Consider the following 25,388-nt stretch of genomic DNA (forward strand, 5'->3'; position numbering starts at 1 on the left):
TTTAGGGATGGATGAATAGGGATGCTGCATGGGGTTGTAAAACATGTCTCAACAAAAACAATACACTCTCTGCCTTAGGTTGTGACCAGGCTTTTAAATAAATATATATATATTGGCTTCTTTATTTTTTTAAATGTAAAAGTGGTTAAACTGTCCTGATGCAACTCAGATTTGGACCCACATTCAGTGATGCAGAACAGACGGGGCCCGCTCATAATGCTGACCTCCCATTATTCCGAAGTCCCAATAGTCTCAAACGTTAGGTTAGTGTGAGGTTAGGGTTAGGGATAGGATTAGTTATAATGGGGCCAGTCGGACCAACTGGATGTCGGAATAATGGTCCGGCAAAATTATGACATGGCACCAAACCGACCAGCCAGGCACAGGCAGAGCAGTCATGTGCAAAATGATTTAATTGACAAAACCAGGGACACAATAGGAGCAGAGTAGTCCGAGAACACTTGATAGGAAGAGAAAAGTAGAACAGAACACCAACATTTATGAACTGACTGTTAACAGAAGCTAGAGGGGAGTTTAAATAGAGGGTATGCGGACTATGCATGCATAAGGTTAGTGGCAGTGTTGGGCAAGTTAAACTATACATTTTGCTGCCCCAACACTGAAAGTACAGTTATAACAAAGTAAGACTGTCGATCATTGACAGCCATGACATCCAGATCTTGTGATACTGCTGAGCCAGATATGACATGGTGCTGTTTAGATGCCTCGTCTGTCCATCTGTGTACAGCTAATCCCCGGCACTGTTGGCCCGATCGATCGGAAACTGTGCAGACATACACTCCACATGGAGAGCGGAACCTCTGCACCGCGTTTCCACATCAGCCTGTTATAGTGCCACATGCAGGAGACTTTGTTTTTGTCGGTACAAAATCGGTACACATTCATGTGGTCAAGATAGATCTTTATAATTCCATTCTGATTGGCTAAGATTGCCTTCCAAAGTTTGCAGGAATGGTCCATTATGCTCCAAAAATCAGGAACGCATGATTGATCTATATAGGTTTGCTATGAGGAGGTTGAGGTTTCCTGTTTCTGGGGTGTATTTAGCTTTTACTCGCTGCCTTGTTCCGTTTGAAGTATTCCCAGTGTTTCCTGTTGTCCTTAGGTAGGTGACCTTAGTCACCTACCCTGCCCCTCTCCACCTGTGTCTTGTTTTATTCCTAGTCGGTGTTGATTATTTATTGAGTTCACCTGTGTCTATAGTCCTGTGACAATAGAGGGTATGCATGTGAATCGTGATCAGATTCATCATCATACTCAGAAGTTATCCGGCAACGCCTACTGAATGGCAAATGACTTCCTTCTGGCCTCGATAGCCCATACATCCACGCAGAAAAGTCCTATATCTGATTTAATTAAACAACGTTAAACTCACTTTGCCACTCGATTTGCCACTAACCAGTGTTGGGCAAGTTAAGCTACATGTAGCTGTGTTTGGGCAAGTTAAACTACATGTTGCTGACCCAACAATGCTGCGTACTTTGTGCTCTTTAGATACCTCTATATAAGTATACACAGTGTAGGCTATAGACGAAAAGCAAAACAGCATGCAGAATACAATGTGTCTCCTTTTATTTATCCTGGACCGAGTAAAGGTCTCACATGTTCAGAAATAGTGATTATTTGCAGGTCCACATTGGCTCTCATTGACCACATCGGTGTCATTTCCTTAATTTACCTTCCTTGCCCGCCTCCAGGAATTAGTAGACCCCAAAGGGAGGATGATTAGTAGGATTGTGGGATGCCCACAAAGGCAATACCACACAACAAACTGCATGCATTGCAACCCTATATCGACGTATTACCATATTTTGACAGTCAATATTAATTAATTATATTAATATAAATTATATCAATGAATTAATTATATTAAAATGTAATTCTCCGTTTTTCGCCAATTATTTGGCTGCCCACTTCTAATATTATCACTGTACAATGTAGGCCCGGCCCACATGTTGGGAATCTGCTGGCTTATAGGAAGATGTGACCTCTATTGTTATGTCACAGTTATTTTAGAAAGTAGAGCATCCTGTTCACTGTCTTATCACACACACGCACACATACTCTCACATGCACTCACGCACAAATAGTAGTAGGCCTGCTCACTTTTTTGAGTATATAGACAGTATATATATATATATATCTTTTGCATGTTTTTCCCATTATCAGCAAATATATAATTATGGTGGCTGTGTTTTTTTTAAGTAGGCCTATATATTTTTTTAATGGTTTAGGCATTGTTTATCAAATAAATATATTGACCATGATACTGTGGGGGTCCCTGCGGCCATGCAAATACATATACCAGTTTTAGGGCCTTTGAGGTGAAAATGTTTAAGAAACACTGGATTAAATCAATTAATTGACGACAAATTACTATATGCTAATTGTCAGGATATCAGGTAGCCCTAAATTCAAATTACGATTTGTATCCTTGCTTTTTGGGAATTATCCCATTGTATTCATTTGTTTGTGTCATTCTCCACACACACACACACACACACACACACACACACACACACACACACACACACACACACACACACACACAGACACACACACAGACACACACACACACACACACACACACACACACACACACACACACACGCGCACACGCACGCACATTATTCCTCCCTCCAAATCCCGCGGGACTTGGAGATGAGCGTTATGCAACTTTAATGAGCACTGGTTTTCCCCTTCCACAGGCGTCGTGTGTGTGCGTGCGTGCGTGCGTGCGTGCGTGTGTGCGTGTGTGTGTGTGTGTGTGTGTGTGTGTGTGTGTGTGTGTGTGTGTGTGTGTGTGTGTGTGTGTGTGTGTGTGTGTGTGTGTGTGTGTGTGTGTGTGTGTGTGTGTGTGTGTGTGTGTGTGTGTGTGTGTGTGTGTCTGTCATCCATGATCCAGTAATTTTTTTTTCTAGGATTTACCCGCCAGACATTATCCCTTATACATTTCAAACATGTCTAGCCAGCCTACAATATAGCAAGCAGAATGATGTCATGCAACGTCAGAGAGAGAGAGATAGAGAGAGAGAGAGAGAGAGTAACGTTCTCCTTGCCAAGCGGGGGATTCCCTCTTGTAGGCTCAACTATAAAGAGGCAAGAGCGATGTAGAAATTCAAAGTTCGAATCCCGCGGTGGGACAAATTGATAAAATCACACTTGTGGGAAGTGAGGTGGGCGTTCTTATATCATCATACAAGATCAGCCAACCAAAGCATTATACGTGCTATATGTGAACACACAAAGCTATGCCCCATAAACATCATCCGAAACTTTGAATATATATAGGGCGGCTCAGTTATGTTCTGCTTTGTAAAAGCAGGTTCTGAATAATATGCAAACAATGAGAGCTTTAATATAGATATATTATAGTTGTATAGAAGAGATGGTGATTGCCAAAAAGAGTATAGGCTACAAGCAGCTTGTAGATCTGTTCTGCGCGACGGGGTATGGGCCTATAAATTAGGCATTGTGCCCGGCCGGCGGCCGATGTGCTTTAAACAGAGCAAATACAAGCCCACGTGGGAGTAGTGGCAATGCATTGCTCGCCCACCCGCTCCGCCGCATGTGTGAGCTTGTAGATCTGCTGACTGCTGTTAATTGTGGGCACGCGACGGAGCACAAGTTGCACAACAGATGCATGAAACCATTTATGCGGGATCACGCTCACGCATATACGCAACAGCATGGTGAAACGTGCATGTGCGTGCGTGCGTCCGACCCTCCCCCCAGCTCCATCCCCTGGGAGAACACGCGCGAGACCAGACGAACTGCTTTATTAAACACTGGAAATTATTCTCTCTCGTGTGACATTTCTATATTATTTATGGGTGTTGACCCATTTTATGACCAGTCAAGCCAGTCTGAATGTATTTTAATTCCATATATGGGAGGGGGACTTTACTTTACTCATTTTCTTTTGATAAATAGGCCTATACGGTTCAGTAGAGGCTATATCTTTTCCGCATTCATGCAAAGCGAGTAGGACAGTATAGGCTACATGTGTTCTATATATTCTAGATACGTTTCCCCTGCAGCATCATGGCTCTATAGGACGCCATAATTATTTTATAATTGAGACAATACAGTCACAATTTCACAAATGAATAACATCACCAATTTTACCTTAAAATATAATCTAGTCTATATACCCTCTGTCACTGCATGACTCACTGCATGTTTAGTGTGTTGAAGTCAGTGGTTTTCGTGTAGAATATATTATATCGTCCATGCATAGTTTTTGATTAAATTATATATGACGAGCTCAGTTGAGCGATTACAGCAGACAAGACACATCTCACAATGCCTGCACGGCGCACACAGTGAGCTTATTTCATATTGTAGGTCTGCTACAATATATGGGGTATAGGCTATACTTAGTCACTCGGACATTCATATTGCGAAGCAGACTATAGCCCTACATGAATAATTTCCGAGTGTTATATATCTTCTGTTATATGGCTCAGATGCCTTTCTTTTCCTTTTCGTAATTTGGAAAGATTACGTCATTTATATAGGCCTCTCCTCTCCTCTCGATCAATATATGCAGTGAGCACGGGGAGTCTCCGCCATTAATAATTAATGCAACACGTATGCTCGATAGAAGGCACCACAGTAACCTAGCACACTGCGCGCCTTTGCGCGGCCATATGTGCGTGCGTGCGTGCGAGAGAGAGAGAGAGAGAGAGAGAGAGAGAGAGAGAGAGAGAGATTAGGAAAGAAACGGGGCCCCATCGAGCCGAATCGGCCGATATACGCGCATACTCCATGAAAATACAAAACACAAACGCTTTTTTTTTTTTTTTTTTCAAACATTAACCGCTTTATTTTGATATTTCTTTATCACGTTTTAGCAATCTAGTATTATTTTGTTGTGTTCTTCTGTAAGTTATTCTCACTATAACAGTCCTATAATCATCTGTTAATGTGTTAATTCTATTCTTTCTGTTAAAACTGCCTGGGAATGAGCCTGATCATGGTGTATATGCTCCGTCCCTACACTGGTGTCGCTCGCCGAAAATAGCCACGCTCATATAGTCACAACGAACGGACGCTGCTTCCACATCGGGCTATTTTCCGCCGGAGACACCGTCGTACAACGAAGTATATAACGCAGGCAAATAGAGTCATCTTTAATCTATAGAATATACTTTTTTTTATGTCAAAATCCTCTGTTTCATATACAATATTCTCTTGTTTTGTTTTTTTTTACGTATAGAGATGATGGTTTTTGGAATAAAGTCAACATTTCTTCTTTTTTGTTCTGCAACATGTGTTTTCTTCTTCTTCTTCTGTTTTCGTAGTAACAATAATAAATAATGCAGTATCCCCGTGAAATTAATTGAAAACAGATTAACAAACAAACGAACATATATAAACAAACATGTATACCATCTCTATATTTAAAGAACATATAAGTAAACAACGTCGTTCATTGAAAGGCAGTGGGAAAAAAACGTGGTTCTATTATATTAATTCATAATAAATTATTCATAATTATAACAATGCCTTGGCAAAACATCAAATAAAGCTATAGCAAAATATCTTCATTTTATTACACCTTCTCAATGTTAATTCGTTGTCAAAGTCGTGCTACTGTAACTGTTGGGGAAGTGTATATATATATATATATATATATATATATATATATATATATATATATATATTCTAGTACACAGGCCTAGAAAAGTCATAAAAAGGGACGTTTTTTTTTCTTTGTAATTATTATTATTATATATATTATTGGCCTGAATGGCAAAACAGTCATATCTCTCTCAGCCACGGTTTTGTATTATAATATAAATTATTATTGTTATTATTAATATTATAGCTACACTGGCCTTTGAAGTGAGGTCATAGTATTGCCAAACATTTATTGTTATAATTTCTTCCAAAAACTCTTTTTTTCCTTCTTTTTTTTTTGCTCTTGTTCTACCAACACACTCAAACCTGTTCGTCTGTCAGTGTCTGTCGGGCAGAAACCACGTATGTCTTTTGTTCTTATATTGTTTTTCCTATAAATTTCGTAAAGAGTATCCGCACAAAAGTATAGTACTATAGCAGCATTGTGTGCTTGTATATATCGGCTTATTTTCACTGATTACATTTTTGCGAATCAGTGAGCACTTACTATGAGACCTAGCAGATCATGTCTGTCTGTCTGTGTGTCTGTGTGTCTGTCCCGCTATCCAAATATGGAGTGTGTTGCATCAGCAATCACTCAGCTCCATATGGGCACAAAAGGGGCCAGGTCCACTCAGCTCCATGGGCACAAAAGGGGCCAGGTCCACATATACAGTAACAGCGGGACAGACACACAGACAGACAGACAGACAGACATGATCTGCAGGGTCTCAGCTGCGTTCGCTTTCCGCGTTTGCGCGTCTTACTGGTATAATGGACGGTGGTTTACTGGTTTTGGACACACAAGGTTTCCATCCGACAGCCAACGACGCTCTGATTGTGCCTCATTTGTACCCCGTCGTACGGCGGTGTTGCGTTCTGACTCTATAGCCTACAAATGAAGCTCATAACGCGATAGATAGTCTTTATATAAAATTCTCAGTGGTAAATCCGTAACTCATCAGAGAGTACAAAAATGGAAACCAACAACCATTTTGGATACACTCTCGGAGTTAAATTAACCCATATAGAGGATTTGAATAGTGTAATAGACAGGCCTATATATAGTAGGCCTACACATCGTATATCTCCGGGGAAAGCTTTTGCCGACTATATAAAATAAGGCAATAAGCATTCTATAATCTATATAACCTTTTTTTTTTTTTTACCAAAGTACAAATATCTCATCACACAATCATTGCATTCCGGCCACGTTCGAGTGTGGATGGGTTGCCTTTATATCCGGAACCCAAACGTGGTTTGTAATTTTGTCCAAAATTAAATAAAAAAATCTATAATTTAAAAGAATGGGGGGGGGGGGGGTTAGGTCAAAGCCAGCGGCCGCGAGGAAGGAATTATACCGTTCAAGTAAGTCTTAGATGATTCTGATTATTTATTTATGATCAAATCCCGCAGGGCTGCATGGTTTTTTTTTGTGTTGCTGTGTGCAGAAACCTTGTATCTCCTGGATATTTCATTTTTCTTTATTTTTTATTTTTTTCCGGTAAAGTATAATAATGTCCCATTTCCTCTATATAATGTCCACACAAAATAGAACCACTCACGAGTTGTGTGACTCCGATAGACTATTTTAGTAAGCCTATATAGGGATTATAGGCCTATTTTAAAAGTGTCCCTGTGGGGTTTACATTGAACGAATGAAAATGTATTAAAAAAGAGCTTAGTTGTGGCTAAATAATAACATTGGATCCATTTGAACACAATGTGGTCGCAGGTTCCTGAAAAGACATACAAGGTTTCCACCCGCAGCATTGAGGCTACGATAATAGCACTCATGTGTAGACAGCTTGTAATGACCTGACGCCGTGTCGGCCTTATAGCCTCTTTAGACATGAATAAATAATGTTTAATACGGTGTAATTCACTCTGATTGTAAAGCAGACGCCATCATAATAACTCCATCATCTCCGTAAATCTCAACCCATGCGTCTAACATACATTAATATTTCAAAACGAAACAATTGGACTCTTTGTTAGAGGTTTGGAAATGGCATAGTACTATTAGTTACTTACTAGTGCACGGCACTCAGACTTTTTCATGTAAGGACCCCCAGATTAATATGTATTTTGCCGTGGACACCCATCTGAAAATATTGTCTGCCAGGGACCCCCTAATACAAGATTTGTGTTCTTATGAAGCTGTCAAACTCCTGATTTGAATGCTTCTGTAAAAAAAAAAAAACTAATAAACAAGTTATTAAAAAAAAACAAAGTCATGGTTCACATGATTTAGGTTATTTTAAGTAATTTAGCTGGGGACCCCCTGGAACGCTCTCAATGACCCCTTGGGGTCCCTGGACCCCACCTTGAGAACCACTGGTGTAGTTACATTGTCATGTCCAATGATTTGTCCTATTTGGTGAGGTATTGCTGCAGTGCAGTTGATTAGAAAATTATAATCCAAAATTAGTCTTCTCATTGACTTCCATTGTATTGTGAAACAGCTGTCAAAGTCACTCTCATGGCGCTTAAACAATAACAAAAAGAATATAACATTACAAAACCCAGTATGGAATTTGTTTTGAATAAAAAATATCAACTTCATGTTGATTTAGCCATTTTCTGTAGAAGAGGGACGAAGAAGACCCGGACTGGATCTTCAGAGAACCGCATCTGGATTAAAATCAACAGGAATTTTACATTTTGCCTTACTGCAGGGTTTAGTCATCTTTCTTATCATCAGAATCAGCTTTGCTTGTGTATACCTTCATGTGCTAAAACAATGTCTTTGCGAGCTGTTTCAGGCATGTATAATGGAAGCCAAGTCAAGGAAGAGCTATTGAATTATTCATTTCTAATCAACGTACAACAGAGCAAATTAATTCGCCACATCATGACAAGTTAAGTACACAACCCAAACTTCTACCAAAAGGTCTTGTCACTTTAAATATTGCCATCAACCTGCCAGATCAAATGAAAGGTGTGATTGGATGAACGCTATAGCTGAAGCCCCGCCCCACCTTCCCAAATATCCTTATATGGTAAAACCATGCTTTTCGTCCCTCCTCTTCGGATGACTTTGTTGTAATATTAAAATCCATGTTGGGGGTTGTAGTTCTTTTGCAGTTTCTTCTTTTTCTTCTCTCGATCTATAGATGAACACAAAACATCCGTTTGTCTTGTCTTGAAGTAATGGTTTCTTGTTGAGGAATAGCTAGCACTCATTTTTTTATTCTGTGTTTTCATGTATTTTTTTTTTCTCTTTTTTTTTTAAATATATTTTTTTTATTATTAATTACTCCGCTGTTTTTCTACTAAAAGGCAAGCCAAGTCACTAGCAGGGTGGACAGTGCTGTTAGGAGGAGCAGGGTGATGGCCCCTCTCGGGGGCCCGGCGGGTGTTTTGGGGGCCCCTCCGTTGGCGCCTCCACAGAGTTCAAACAGACTCCCTCGGAACTGCAGGCTGCGGGACTCCTTCTTGAGCTTCTCCCACAGGTCTGTGGCCCCCTCCTGGCAGTCCGCCAATGCCGTAGTGGCGCACGAGTGGAAGTCATCCCAGTAACTAGAGAGAGAGAGAGAGAGAGAGATAAAAGCACACAGCATATGGTACACTGTTGCTATATAGAAGGGGCCATGCCCACACACAATTAACGTCTTTTAAGTTGCTGCAGCGCCAGTCTTTAATGTATTTCTGCTGAAGACGGGCTGGTTGGGTTTCTCTTCTCAGCGATGACCATCACGCTTAATACTCTCGATGCTGTATAATGACCCATCCTGTTTGTGTGGTGTTGCTGGGTTCTAATGGTGTTGTTCTATCTGTCCATGTGTAGGAGGAGGGGACCAGCCTGCAGTGGTGTGCCTAGAGCCCTAGAGGATGAGGCACACCTGACTCCAATCTGGCTCAGGAGTATTTAAGGATATGTGCCATAGCCGTAAAGATGAGCTTACCGTAACTTTGTCTGGGCTGCCATAGCCATATAAAGGTGAGTTTTGTTTAATTCACGTTAATCGGGGAATAATTAGCATGACTTGGGTGGGGGTGGGGCCGTGGGGTTGGTTTCGGGTCTGAGACAGATAAAAAACACTGATTCTAACGCCACGCTTCTTCTGAAGGGCTGCCTCACAGCCGGGCAGCAGGGGGGGGGGGGGAGTGGGTGAAGGCGGCGTGCGACCGCCTTCCTCAGAAGCTAGAAGGGAAGAGAGTTCCGGTTTAAACTGGTGTAAACATCTGCTACTTTTTGGGAAAGGTTATGCAAAAACGTCTGGCACCCAGCGCTGGCCAACTGCTGGCCATCCGGCAGAATGGCATCTGACCTGTTCAGCAGGCTGGTCAAGGCTATTCTCCCTGTCGCATGAACAGAGAACACAAACAGGATGGGTCATCACAATGCCCAGGCGTCTTCTTCTTCTACTTAAAGAAAAAATCACAACCATGATAAGGGGTCTGCATGCATGGGAAAAGTGTTTGAATCTTCTGGTGGTGATGGTCAACAGAATAATAATAAGCAGCATAATATTATGTGTGGAAGCAGCATATGCTGTGTCATGAGTCATGGCTTTTTAAAAGCCCAGCATGCTGTTCTCAGTGCGCTGCATGTGGACAGTATGTGTGACAACCCTGGCTGATACAAGAGAACTCTGTGTTCCAAGGCAACAACATGGCTCTTACATGAAACCACTATAGCTCACTGAAGACTATATGGGGGTCTAAGAAGTACTCAAGGATTCAAAATACGAGCATGCATAGTTTAACTCCACCAACTAGTATAGCATCCGACCTCCGGCACATCAGCCAGTCTTTTTAAATTGATGCTATACTGGGTTTTACTTTTTTTCTGTTATCCTTTAACATTTGATTGTATACTATCAAACAAACTCGGGTAGCAATACCACAATGTAAAACCAACTACTAACTAAAGCTGTCTGTCTCTCTCTGTTCTTTCTAAACATCATCCTTCCATCGACCAGCATGCAGTTCTCATCCCCCCTCATCTCCCCCTTGTTCTATCTATCTATCTATCTATCCATCTATCCATCTATCCATCTATCCATCTATCCGTCTGTCTGTCTGTCTGTCTGTCTGTCTGTCTGTCTGTCTGTCTGTCTGTCTGTCTGTCTGTCAACAGAATAATTTATCTCCCTTTCTCCATCCTTTCTTTCTCTCGCTGCAATTTTCAAATTTTCTATCTCTTTCTTTCTTTCTTTCTTTGATGGAGGGATTACACCAATCTGTTGTCTGACGCGTGCTGACTCCTGCCAAATGACCCCCCTCTTCTCTCTCTCTCTCTCTCTCTCTCTCTCACACACACACACACACACACACACACACACACACACACACACACACACACACACACACACACACACCGTATCTAATCCAATCTGCTCTTATTGATGTTGACCTCCTGAACCGAGCCGTGTTGATGCGGTATCTCAGAGCAATTAACGTTTGTGTGTGTTTGTGTGTGTGTGTGTGTGTGTGTGTGTGTGTGTGTGTGTGTGTGTGTGTGTGTGTGTGTGTGTGTGTGTGTGTGTGTGTGTGTGTGTGTGTGTGTGTGTGTGTGTGTGTGTGTGTGTGTGTGTGTGCGTGTGTGCATGCAATGAGGCAAATTAACACGCCCCACCTGCCAGGCTTTGGGACTGCGGTGATGGAGTTGTAGCTAAATTAAAAACCTGTGACCGTGTCTGTGTGTGTGTGTGTGTGTGTGTGTGTGTGAAATAGAGAGAGAAAAATAGAGAGAGTGAGCATGTGCACGCATGCATTTATATATGTGCACGTGTTTGTTAATTTGCAGCAGTGTTTTTGTGTACGTGTACGTGTGTGTGTGTGTGTGTGTGTGTGTGTGTGTGTGTGTGTGTGTGTGTTGGGTGTCAGGGGGCTCCTCGCTGCAGCTTGCCATCTGGCGCCCACCCGTTCTGGGTGCATGGGAGAGGGAGGGAGGGAGGGAGGGGGTGTCGCCAGAGGGCGGGGCAACCCCACCCACCTCCTCCCCCCAGAACAACCAGTCCTCCCACCACCCACCTCCTCCTCCCCCCAGAACAACCAGTCCTCCCACCACCCACCTCCTCCCCCCAGAACAACCAGTCCTCCCACCACCCACCTCCTCCTCCCCCCAGAACAACCAGTCCTCCCACCACCCACCTCCTCCCCCCAGAACAACCAGTCCTCCCACCACCCACCTCCTCCCCTCAGAACAACCAGTCCTCCCACCACCCACCTCCTCCCCCCAGAACAACCAGTCCTCCCACCACCCACCTCCTCCCCTCAGAACAACCAGTCCTCCCACCACCCACCTCCTCCCCCCAGAACAACCAGTCCTCCCACCACCCACCTCCTCCCCTCAGAACAACCAGTCCTCCCACCACCCACCTCCTCCCCCCAGAACAACCAGTCCTCCCACCACCCACCTCCTCCCCCCAGAACAACCAGTCCTCCCACCACCCACCTCCTCCCCCCAGAACAACCAGTCCTCCCACCACCCTCCTCCTCCCCCCAGAACAACCAGTCCTCCCACCACCCACCTCCTCCCCTCAGAACAACCAGTCCTCCCACCACCCACCTCCTCCCCTCAGAACAACCAGTCCTCCCACCACCCACCTCCTCCCCTCAGAACAACCAGTCCTCCCACCACCCACCTCCTCCCCTCAGAACAACCAGTCCTCCCCCCACCCACCTCCTCCCCTCAGAACAACCAGTCCTACCACCACCCACCTCCTCCTCCCCCCAGAACAACCAGTCCTCCCACCACCCACCTCCTCCTCCCCCCAGAACAACCAGTCCTCCCACCACCCACCTCCTCCTCCCCCCAGAACAACCAGTCCTCCCACCACCCACCTCCTCCTCCCCCCAGAACAACCAGTCCTCCCACCACCCACCTCCTCCCCTCAGAACAACCAGTCCTCCCACCACCCACCTCCTCAGAACAACCAGTCCTCCCACCACCCACCTCCTCCTCCCCCCAGAACAACCAGTCCTCCCACCACCACAGATTAGAATTCACTACAATGTGTTCTATAAACATTATTGATGACTTAATGGCTGTTGTTTTGATATTAAGTTAAGTTTGATTGATCATATCTATAGAGTGTCTCTACCAGGCGATTAAACACTTCGCCACGGTAACACAATGTTTTGTAACATGTAGTAGGGAGAGGGAGATGGAGGCAGATCTCCAGCATAAAGCGCTGGATGTTACAATTCTGCTAGGGCGTGTATAAGTACTGGTATCTTCCAATTGTTCAATAAAAAGCAAAGTTTAATCCGTTTTTGGCCATGCGCCCCTATCGGTTGGTGCATACATTTGTAGCTGATTTTTTTGTGAGGGTGGGTTAGACAATCGGGGGCGGAGTAGAAGTGTCATCTCACATTGGGTTTTATGTATTTATTCACAGTACAGACAGATGTGTAAATGTTTAAAATGTGTCAATTTGACACAATAATATGTACTTTTAAAATACAGAAAATCCAAGATCTGAATCTTGATACAAAATGTGGTTTGTTTTCAAAACGCTGTCACTGAACGATTCTGTGACGTACAGTGACAATGCTTTCTCTGGTGACCGCCAGGCTCACTTGTACTGTATATAGGCTTATAGGCTACATGTGTGGGTGTCTGTGTGTGCACGAGTGTGTGCGTGCGCCCATACGTCCGTCACTTACGTGCAGATCTTGTGAAGGTTCTCGCGTTCGTCCAGCTCCTGTGGGTAATGAGCCATGTTCTCCCCCAGCTCCAACAGACAGTTACTGAACCCTTTAAACACCGTCTCACATTGTCCTGTACTGGCTGCTACTGCCTGTAAGACATAGTCTGTGAGAGAGAGAGAGAGAGAGAGAGAGAGAGAGAGAGAGAGACCTTTAAACGCAGTGTCACATGGTGCTGTAACATTCTCCCACCCGTGCTGTCAAGCGGGTGATGGCTGGGGACAAATTTAACCACACAGCACTATTGGACTTTTCAGAGGGTGCAGTGCTGTTGTGGAATTCTGGATCAATCAGTAATTGATGAGGCAAGAGGAGTCTGAGACAATACTTTCAAGGTGGCAGTGCTTTAATGTGTAGGCTACTGTATACATGAATTCATGGGGAGAACAGGTGCATTAGACACTCAGATGTTCTGCCAGTGAACACAGGTTAGGTATCAGACCATAGTTATAGTTAATATTAGTTATACTACCAAAACAAGACAGGCTGTATTAAAACAATAGCTATCAGGCCTATAAGTGAAGACATCTTGACTCCCAGGACATGCAGAACATCATAAGGATGAATAGCCCTGGTCCAGTGCGTTAGCGAGTCTCTCTCACTGACGCACTGATTTGACTGGAAAGCCTCTGCGCACACAGGTCAATTCCACTGCTGTGTGAGTGGTCCAATGTTTTTGCCGAAAATAGGCAAAACTACTCTGCTAATCACCAAAACAAAGCCTGTTTCGTGTTGGTAAAAGTATATTCTCCAGGCTGGGAAGTGTCTCGGGTCCCCAGCTTCTCTCTAAAATGCACTTTGTGCCATTTTAATAAAGTAATGTACCGGACAGAGTAAGTCATTTGTTCTACTGCTACATTTCTGGGTTGTGCCGATCCAGTTGGATGCATTTCATTTCATGGCCAAACTAGTGCATTTTAGAGAGAAGCTGGGGACCTGAGACACTTACCAGCCTAGTGAGAGAGAATCTCTAACGCACTGGACCAGTGTGTTTGAGACCGGCACTTCCTCATTGTTGTGATATACAACATGCTGTCTACTGATACTTGGTACTTGTACGTGATGTACTTATATGTATGGTGCACTGCCTGAACTGTAACATACTTTAGGGCTGTGTTAGAGCGCACTGAAGGCCACACTCATTCCCGTGGTTCTCCCACTTTTGAACCATTGATTTCAACAGCTCAGTTCTGCTACTGTGCTATGCTGCTGCTATTTTGTTATTTTTTCTATTGAGTTTGTTGCACTCCCATCGCCCCAGCATCCACCTGCGGGCTCTGTTTCTATTGTTAAGTATACTACATTAGTTCCATTGATCAGAACACGTGCAATAGATTGATTGATCATTAAAATAAACATGCTCTGAAAATGTGGTCAGATGGGTGGGGTGTTAACGCGTGCAAGATTGCAAGATTCTCAAGTTGGCCCTGATCCAGAAAAGTTTGAGAACCTCTTGTATCACCTGCTTAGGCTGCTTTGACTGCTATATAAGTATCACCCCATAATCACTAGTAGGTTATTCACCAAGACCATGCAATGGAGCAAGTATAGGCTCTACTGGAGCCTATATATATACTGCATGGCTGTGATTAGAAATTGCGGAATTGAAATTACTGCCGCCGAAGCGAAAACATTGTGAAACTGACTGACATGGCCGGTTAAGACTGAGGCTAGGGTTAGATTTAGGGATAGGGACAGTAGTCGGACAACGACACGTCAGGACAATGGCTGACAACAACAATGTCTCTGCTCCAGGAGAGTCTACTGGCTCCATTAAATGGATAACCTACAGGTTGATATGCGTTTATATATGCGTTGATAACACCCGAATCCGCTACTTGTGTGAAAACAACCTCAGTCGACCCTCTCAGAATGACAAAATCAATGACTTTGATCAATGTTCACAAGACATCCCCCTGACCCCAAATCCAGACAAATGTCTCTTGACAGGATATGATTTGATAAAAGGCAAACTCTGTTCTGAGGCGGGTTTCTATCAGCCCCCTCTTGGCCATGAGTTCAATCAAGCTGTACCCACCCCCCCACCCCACCCCCCTCCGGCAAGCAGATACTCATTTCAAAATAATTGAACTGTCGCACACGTCTCCTGTTTTATGTTTGGCAAAAGGAGAATATATCATTTAGCTCTCCATCAAAGCTATTAAACCAACGGTTCTCAACCTTTACTGGATCAGAGACCACGTGAAGATGTTGAATGTGTTCCCCGGCCAACAATCAATCGATTATTATTATTGAGGTCAGCTTAGCAGCTAGCCCCTCCTCTGTCCAGCGTTTAGTGTGTGTGCAAACACAAACTTTGTCCTAACACAAACATTGTCATTGACAATTAATGGACAATGTTGAGTGTTGGTACTGTAAACACAAACAAGCTAATTCTGATTGGCCGGAATGAGATGACGATGTACGATGATAAGGGCGCCCCTCACTTCACATGGGTGTGACACACACACACACACACACACACACACACACACACACACACACACACACACACACACACACAGTGAAGAGGAGTGGGGAGAACAAAAGACAGGAGAGAGAAACATAGATGCAGGTAGATATATACAACAGAAAGACCGATAGATAGATAGAGAGATAGATAGATAGATAGATGGATAGATGGATAGATAGATAGATAGATAGATAGATAGAGAGCTGTGCAGAGGAGGGGGAGACTAGATTTAAAAATAGAGGGAGGAATGAGGAGAGGAGTCTGAGGAGAGATAGAATATATTAGAGGGGGATGGGAGGCACAAGGAACCAGGGCAGAGGAGAGAGAGAGAGAGGGGGGGGGGTGCACCATTAGCATTCTCAGTTTTCATGTGGAGGCCTAAACGGAGCATCTCGGTTACATTTCCTTTACGTTAAGCACAGATCTCATACCAGGCTGAAGGTTGGGCCTATAGGGTCCAGTGCAACTATACCGCTGCTTTGAATATCTAATGTAATATCTAATGTAATATCTAATGTTATGCATCCCCATCACAAAACTGTCAGCCAAGTCCACTACACCAGGTGTCAGCCTTGTTAAAAGTCACAGCAAGCCATGCAGATGTGAGCATGACACACTTCCAGTAGGCTACCTGGAGTACTTGATTAAAAAAAAAAAAAGAATTCAAAAATTACATTATTTTTAATATACCAGTAAGGTATATATGGCTGGCTCCATATATGCAGATCTAGGTGATGATCCAGTCTTCTCCATGTATGGTTATCCATGGGTTATAGATATAGATGAGGTCAGTGTCATGATTTGGAGATGGCCATATATGGTGGCGTGACGAGTCATAAGGCATGCGGTGTGACCATGTATGGAGGTGTGATGTCACGAGGCGTGGCCATATATGGAGGTGTGGGGTGATTAACTAACTAACGGACGGACGGATGGGAGATGCAGGTTTTCATATGGTCGCAATCAACACATTTCTGTATTGTTTTCATAGTGCATTTACAGAACCTGAACCACTCTCTGGAATACACTGACTTGCTTAGAATAACTATTAACTACACAAAGTCTATATTAGAAATGCCTATACAAACTCTTACTCCGAGTCCTACTCCTATAAGTGAAGTCACCTGCAGGAGCCTATAGTCACACTCACAGAATGCTTTACAGCTAATTGAGACACCTGTATGTGTACATTGCCACCTCAAAAGATAACACTTCTTCCTTCCTGTGACATCTGCAGCTGTTCAGCCGTCTCTGGTGATGGCAGATCAGCTTCATTAATCATTGCCATTACATCTTACACCTTCCTCGTGGCACCAGACAGATAAGCAGGGTTGAGGAGCTATAACTTTATAGGTAAAGTAAACTGGGCGTAAATCTGTGATGATGTGGTCAAGAAAAGAAGCAGCCAGTCTGACATATACTCTTTCACGGTTTCTGCAGGAGCATAAAGGTCATGCTCACAAGTATGAATATCTTTTCAAAGGTACCTGACTGATAACCTGAATGTTCACATGGTTCTCAATTAGCCTCAACACTGAGACAGACTGGTATCTCAGTCACATGAGGTGTCTCTAGTGGTGACAGGTGAGGCTTATACAGCATATCAGCCTGATCGCTATCCTTTTTATTCCACGGTAGTGTGTGCTGGCGTGTGTGCGATTTGGTGCATGCGTGTTTTTCGCCACATCCAAACTCCCCCCAACTCCTAGGCATGGCCCTGAATGTCCAGACTGGAATCAGATCACAAAGGAAAATGTGATTAAAATCTGATTTATAATGAGGTGTCTCAGTCTGCACTTGTACTTTGACTGTAGCTCTTAAAGATCAGATTTATCTACGGTCTGAACCAAACCGGTGTGAATTTTGACTAGCTGCCTGTGAGTGGCTTGCACTATAAAGTAGTCTGAGTGAGGCAAACATTGAGACAAATGTCTAAGACCGCAGGCACATCGTAAAATGTATATGCTCGCATCCAGAGCAATTTACAAAGTTCAAGAACAGAGTATGAGACATGAACCTGTGTCAACCAACAGCAGGGTGAGCAGTCGACTAATTTGTCTGAATAACTTGCGCACTTAGCCCCTGTCTGCAAATAAACAGCATGCCATCTATCTATAAATGCTGTGTGTGTGTGTGTGTGTGTGTGTGTGTGTGTGTGTGTGTGTGTGTGTGTGTGTGTGTGTGTGTGTGTGTGTGTGTGTGTGTGTGTGTGTGTGTGTGTGTGTGTGTGTGTTCCACACATATCTATCACCAAGGACCCGGGGGTGGTGATGTGCGAAAGTTGGTCAGAACCCAAACTCCACAAATATGTGTGTGCCTGCCTGCCTGCCTGCCTGTCTGCTGTGTGTGTGTGTTTGCGCACGCGCAGCAATGGCGGCACGGTGGAAACGCCGGTGGACGCCAACTTTGCTTGTTCTTTAACATCTAACAACCGCACCCGTTCCAACTACGATCGTTAATGTAGTGGGTACAGCTTTTGGAACTTTTTCAACTCCTGTGGCGGTGGCTGTGTGTCAGGATATCACGTCAAGATGTACCCAGCGACGTAGTCTACTAACGGCGACCACGCTGCCTGTTGGTCCCTCCCGTGAACACTAACAGGTGCCGGGAGGAGAGGCAGTGGACCCGGTGACTCCCCCGCGGTGTGTCGGTCCGCCATCGGGGCAGCGGTGTGTGGACTTCCAGGCCCATGAGAGCGGCTGTGGAGTGTGGAGGGTGCAGCGTCACCGGGAGAGACCCGGTGAGTCGGCAACTTCCCTACGGCAGGCGGACGCCGCGTATTATCACCGGGCGGCGGTGTGAGACTGCTGGCTCCGTTCTCTCTGATGGTCCAGCCTGGGACATGTCCACAGACAGTTTCGAACTCTCGACAGCTTGGAGTGTCCAGAGGATGAGGCAGAAGGACTTGCGAGGTGTTGTACTGTCCCTGTTCTTGAGAACCGTCTGCCCAACTGACTTCAGACTTGTCATGTGTATCACCAAGGACCCGGGGGTGGTGACATGTGCCAAAGTTGGTCGGATCGACAGATGTCCAGAACCCACAACCCCACAAATCTCTGTCTGCCTGCCGCCTGCCTGCCTGCCTGCCTGTCTGCCTGCCTGCCTGCCTGCCTGCCTGCCTGCCTGTCTGCCTGTCTGTCTGCCTGCCTGCCTGCCTGTCTGTCTGTCTGTCTGTCTGCCTGCCTGCCTGCCTGCCTGCCTGCTGTTTCCCTTTTGATACGACATATTAGCCTATATGTATTCACCTCATAGACTGGCCTCCATGATAACGGTTACAGCATTAAGTATACCGTGTCGCTGAAAAGGCATGCGTTCCAAATGCATGACATCATAGACGGGCCCTTTTCTTCACAACAAAATCATATTCACTTTTGTTGGCCGAGGCGATTATTCTGAAGCGGGTTTCTATCAGCCCTCTGTCCATGAGATCGACTTCAAATGACCCTCATCTCTGGGTCCCCGTGCCGCCTCTTCTCTCTGACAAATACTGTGTAGCCGAAAGGGCATGCGTTCCAAATGCTTGACATCATAGACAGGCCCTTCTCTTCACAACAAAGTCAATTTTCACTGTTGTTGGCCGAGGCGCGTATCATGTATACAGTATACAAGGAAAAGATGACGGAAGACATATTGTATAAGTCATGAGGCCTGCTCTGTGTGTCTGTAATGTATATGAAATCAATGATAGACCATGTATGTACACAGTGCCGGTTCTAGGCCTTTTGAGGCCCTAGGCAACATATTATACAGAGCCCAAAATGTTTATAAACAAATCACAAATGTTTATAAACAAATCACAAATGTTTATAAACAAATACCAAAATGTTTATAAACAAATCCCAAATCCCTTGGTCCTACCCCCCCGACCATGAGACTTACTACAGGTAAACTGGTAGTGGTCCTACCCCCCCCATGAGATTTACAAATCCCAAATGTTTATAAACAAATCCCAAATGTTTGTAAACAAATCCCAAATGTTTATAAACAAATCCCAAATGTTTATAAACAAATCCCAAAATGTTTATAAACAAATCACAAATGTTTATAAACAAATCACAAATGTTTATAAACAAATACCAAAATGTTTATAAACAAATCCCAAATCCCTTGGTCCTACCCCCCCGACCATGAGACTTACTACAGGTCAACTGGTAGTGGTCCTACCCCCCCCATGAGACTTACAAATCCCAAATGTTTATAAACAAATCCCAAATGTTTGTAAACAAATCCCAAATGTTTATAAACAAATCCCAAAATGTTTATAAATAAATCACAAATGTTTATAAACAAATCACAAATGTTTATAAACAAATACCAAAATGTTTATAAACAAATCCCAAATCCCTTGGTCCTACCCCCCCGACCAATGTACAGTATAGGGACTATAAGGAGGCAATAAAGGGCCATTCACACCATGCACCATAACGACGACGATAACTATAAATGTAAAAATCGTTCTAACTCAAATGGATGGCAGCGACCACACATCAACTACAACGAATACTATACAGTATAGTTGTGGACTAATATGTCGTTTCGGATCACTCTGTGAGCGGTTTTATGAACGATTGACAGCCATTCATAATCCATATTCGGGAGGACATCTGCATTGCAGTCGATCCCACTGACTGACCCTTGGAAAGTTGTGTCAGATTATCCTGGCTTTCAGCCCCACTGCGGTTGGCTCCGTCACAGCTGGACTGAGCAGTGTGTGCATGCTAGAAGCTGTGTTTACTTTATCGCTCTTCATGGTTCTTCAGTGTGGACTCTCATCGTTATAGTTATAGCCTAGTTATCCATCTCAGTGTGAGAGCAGGGCTTCTCAGCGTTTTTGGCTGGGGACCTCTGGAAATGCTTTGGCCATGTCTCGCTACCCCCGCCTCCCTCCCCACCTCCAATACAAATTGACCACTACAATAACCTTAATAATAGAGAAACCTAAAAATGTTCTGGAACCGCTACTCTAGAGTCTATATAGAGTCTATAGACTATAGAGTTTAGGAACTTACTTAGGAAACTGGTCCTGAATTGAGGGTATGCGCATACATAAATCGAGTAGCAAAGTGAGTGGCAAAGTGAGCTTAACGTCATTTAATGCAATCAGAAAGGACTTTTCTGTTTGGATGTACAGGCTGTCAGAAAGGCCAGAAAGTCGTTTTTTTGCCACTCAGTAGGAGTTCCCACATAACTTAATGTCATGATAATGACATGCACATATCTATTGGCTCTGTAATTGCTTTTATCTACACCTTAATGTCTTCGCCAAAACAATTTTGTGGATGCTGAGGTGGTTCAAGTGGTTAATACCATACCAGCTCGGCCATACCACCCATGACCCACATTTGCTAAAACAAAATGCCACACGCCAGAGGGATGAAAAACATATGTGGTAGAGCAGTAGTCAAGAACCAAACCAATTTGAAATAATAATGCACATACTGTAAATCTAAAGTATACAGTATGCACTATAAATCCACATTGTCACAAGCGAAGCTTTGCAAGGTGAGTATAACTGTCCCTCTCAGGCATTCAGTGAAATTGAACTCCAAACAAATGGAAGAGCGTATAGTGACTAGTGAGAGTATCTGTCCATTAGTCACAGTGTTTATACTGTCTGCTGCTGTCGCTTTCAAAAGGCAGTAAAAGTGGTGGATTACAAAGACATTGCCTTCTTAAATTGTGTGTGTGTGTGTGTGTGTGTGTGTGTGTGTGTGTGTGTGTGTGTGTGTGTGTGTGTGTGTGTGTGCGCGCGTGTGTGTTAATTTAGACCTAATATATAACACTACCACTCATGTTGCCTCCTTAATTCATTCTAATAGACATAAACCATCACGACATCCCTTTATCACGACCTCTGCGAACCCAATTTCAAGTCAGAGCCTGGTGTGTGTGTGTGTGTGTGTGTGTGTGTGTGTGTGTGTGTGTGTGTGTGTGTGTGTGTGTGTGTGTGTGTGTGTGCGCACGGGTCGAGCGGTTCGTTAAGCAGGCTTGATTGCATGTATTCACGGTTTCCCTCCGGACGTGTGTGTGTGTGTGCGTGCGTGCGTGCGTGCGTGCGTGTATGTGTGTGGTTCCGCTCGATCAACTGCAGACTAACACACCATGACGTGTAGGACACAGTATGGTTAGTGGTGACACAGAGAGAGAGAGGGGGGAGAGGGGGAGGGGGCAGGGGGAGGAGGTTTAGTCATATAGATAGATAGATAGATACCGGTAGATAGATAGATGGTTTTATGTAAATTAAACCAGTGATTCTCAAACATTTTCATTTCAAATGCAGCACACGCTCAAGGACCCCTGGGGTCCCCAGGACACCCGGGGACCACCTGTAACCCGCTCAAGGACCCCTGGGGTCCCCAGGACAAACTTTGAGAACCGCAGTGGATTAAATGACCAATGTGGCTTCAAAGTTTTGACAAGAACCTGAGAAAAGCGGTCCTTCTGTTTGTGGGCAGAGGCAGCTATATCAATGTCTGATGTGACAGTGAGGGAGGGAGACCGGTGCAGTATTAGAAATGAAATTATGAATCATACAGAATCATATACGAATCATACATAATCATATAGAATATAGGAATCATATAGAATATGATTCATATTAATCATATACACACAGACATGTGACGTGTGAGCTCTGCTGTATACTGTGTGGGACGCTGCTGTTCTCCACACTGTCATTCTATTGGCTGTCATGGAACAGCATGACATCATCGCTTCTCCAAACACATGCATATATATAATAGTACACACACACACACACACACGCATGCACGCACGCATGCACGCACGCACGCACGCACACTGTTTCACTGTTCTTTTTTTCCTGGTCCTACCCCCCCCCCTTCTCTCTCTCTCTCTGTCTCTCTCTCTTTCTCTCTCCTCCCTCTTTCTCTCTCTCATCCATCTCCCTCTCTGCAGCAGTTTAAATCTCTCGAAGCAGCGATAGCTCAACTTGTGTGCATGTGGTGCACATGATTGAGAGGGTGAAATCAGGACAGTCTCGCGCACGCACACACACGCACACCACACAAACGCACGCACGCACGCACGCAATACAATTATGGGTGTCACTGTCAATGTAAGCTGTAACTCAGTCTGGAGAATACGACATGATTTTTGCCTGCACGCACACACTTAACAACGTAAGCAAGCACACGCGCGCACACCACAGAAGACACGCCCACCTCTCTAGTAGTATAGTATAGTGCCATGCCTCCCTCACTGCAAAAAAAACGCACAATCTTAACCTCTATACACACCGCCTATTGTCCTATAGTCTAGTCTACACCAAACATCTTCTACAGAGAAGAACTATAAGCTCACACAATAACACAAACGCATCACAATCTGCTATTTTTGGCTGATGTTTTTTTTTATACACAATTTAATCCTAAAAAAATATATAATAATGAAATAAGAACTGAGCGATCAACGCTTAGTTTATATATTAGCTTATTAATATAACTCCCTTTGGTTCCATTTTGTAGCTATGCACTCCTATGAGTTACAAGTGGATTACATCGACACTGGGCTTGTTAAACGGCGAGGTGTGTCCGATTATGTTCCATGAGAGACGCAGAGAGACGCAGAGAGAGAGAGGGAGAGAGAGAGAGAGAGAGAGAGAGAGAGAGAGAGAGAGAGAATTGTATTACGATTTGAATTGCATTTTTTGCTTGGCATAATGTATAGGCTACTGAATAAATAAATATAGTATATATATATATATATAATATATATATATATATATATATATATATATATATATATATATGGGTGCCGGGAGTGTTCATCGCACGCACGTGATCGCAGGCGCGCAGGAGATCGCCGCGCGCACGACCAAGAGGAGAGCGTCCTCATTCACAATAAAACGACATTTAAACCAAATGGTACCACCTGTTTCTCCATTTCCCCATGCACGTTCGATCATTTGAAAGGCACGGATCGAATGCGAACGAAAATGTCCCGTAGGCCTATACTATACGACGTCAATAGCCTATACATTGATCGATTCGATGTATTTCGTTATAGGAGGCCTCAATAACCGCGTGTAGGACTCTCTTTATTTGCGCATCGAATGCGCGCATAGCAATTATAAGGCATGTCTCGTTGTATAGGCTTATTGGTTAATAGTAGGTGATTTGATTATACATTTAACATTTCAATTGTATCGTTTCGACGGTTTATTCGGTGCAGGACAAGAGGAGACATGCTGTAGGTGTAGGCTAATGGGTGGCACTGCAGTCCACACAACAGCCAAACGTTAAACAGCCAAAGACATGATATGAAGTAGAGGTTACGTGGATACGTGTGTCAAATATTATGAGATATTATCACAACCAAATCCTCGTATCATTCATAAATAATCCTAGCATATTTTTCCTTTCCTCTCTGATCCCCATGATGCATCTCCCATTCATTTTCTAAATAGCCGATCTGCAAGCTCACGACACATTACATTGCGATGCATTGTGAAATTGTAGATCGGCTATATTTTTGTCAAATCAATCAGTATAAAAATACGCAATATATAGAGATAGAGAAGAGTTTATATTAAACTGTCTTGTCAAATATGAGATATAAAAAACAGCATCACAATATATATATCATCCCCGTTCTCTCTCTCTCTCTCTCTCTCTCTCTCTCTCTCTCTCTCTCTCTCTCTCATATAAAATATTCCTTCGTCAATTCAAGTAAAGCCCAAAGCGCATGCTTGCGTGCCCCCCCCCCCCCCCCCCTCCCCTCCTCTCTCTCTCGTCTCTAACAATAGCAGCAGACTAGAGAAAGCTGTGCCTCTGCGGCTTGAATAATTCACTATCATTCTCCCGCCTGCATGGCATGCCTGCATAGCGCATGCATGCAAGTAACGTTATACCACGACAAAATCATGACATAAAATCCATCCACATGCAGTTGCAATTTACAATTACATAGTTTAGGGATTTATAACATCGATGCTGTCAGGTGGATACCTTTATGGCCCAAACTACTATAGTGCGTGACACTCTTGTATAATGAAGTAGGTATGGCATTATAATAAGAATAAGAATATAAGAATAATACAACTTGACTTAAAACAATACAGTTGGCCTACACATTATTGCCTCTCAAGAAACTATTATCAGTCAAAGAAAATACCAAACACAGCTGTCAAGGTTGATGTTTTTAACAACAAAAAAATAAATACAGGTGTCAATATTCGTACGAATAAATACAATATTCGTCTGCATGTAAAAATATGAATCGCGCTCGAATCCCGTCGAGGCACGTTGTAAACGTGCGCCGAAACAGCCTGATTGTAGGTGAATTATGTATTTCTTGCTAAACGCAAAAATGCATAATTTTATCCTCCCACACATCAATGTAGCAGATAATGCGCATATAACCTATATACAGTATTTATATTTATAAGTGTGGGAGTATAGGCTATATATAGCCCAGTGGTTCTCAAAGTGGGGTCCGGGGACCCCCAGTGGTCCTACAGGGGGGTTCAAGGGTGGGCGACGTCCCCGCAGCTTAACGAGTTGATATCAAAATATATGAATATAAAAAATCATGAAAGAAAGGTTTTAGCAACCATGAAGCTTCAATTGTTTAATATAAGGAAAAA

General features: G+C 43.7%; 1 protein-coding gene across 1 annotated transcript in view; it reads right to left on the reverse strand.

Moving 5' to 3' along the window:
* Positions 1-8,156: 8,156 nt before the first annotated feature.
* Positions 8,157-25,388, reverse strand: part of nrn1a (neuritin 1a) — an 18,861-nt gene continuing 1,629 nt past the window's right edge. Inside the window, exons 3-4 of the mRNA XM_080793189.1 lie at positions 13,267-13,414; positions 8,157-9,168 (exon numbers count right to left, since the gene is read on the reverse strand). Of these exons, the coding sequence (XP_080649315.1) occupies positions 8,922-9,168; positions 13,267-13,414 (395 nt within the window). The 3' untranslated portion in view covers positions 8,157-8,921. The remainder of the gene's footprint in view (positions 9,169-13,266; positions 13,415-25,388) is intronic.

Source organism: Protomyctophum bolini, assembly GCF_963924005.1.
Source record: "Protomyctophum bolini genome assembly, chromosome: 21".
NCBI lineage: Eukaryota > Metazoa > Chordata > Actinopteri > Myctophiformes > Myctophidae > Protomyctophum > Protomyctophum bolini.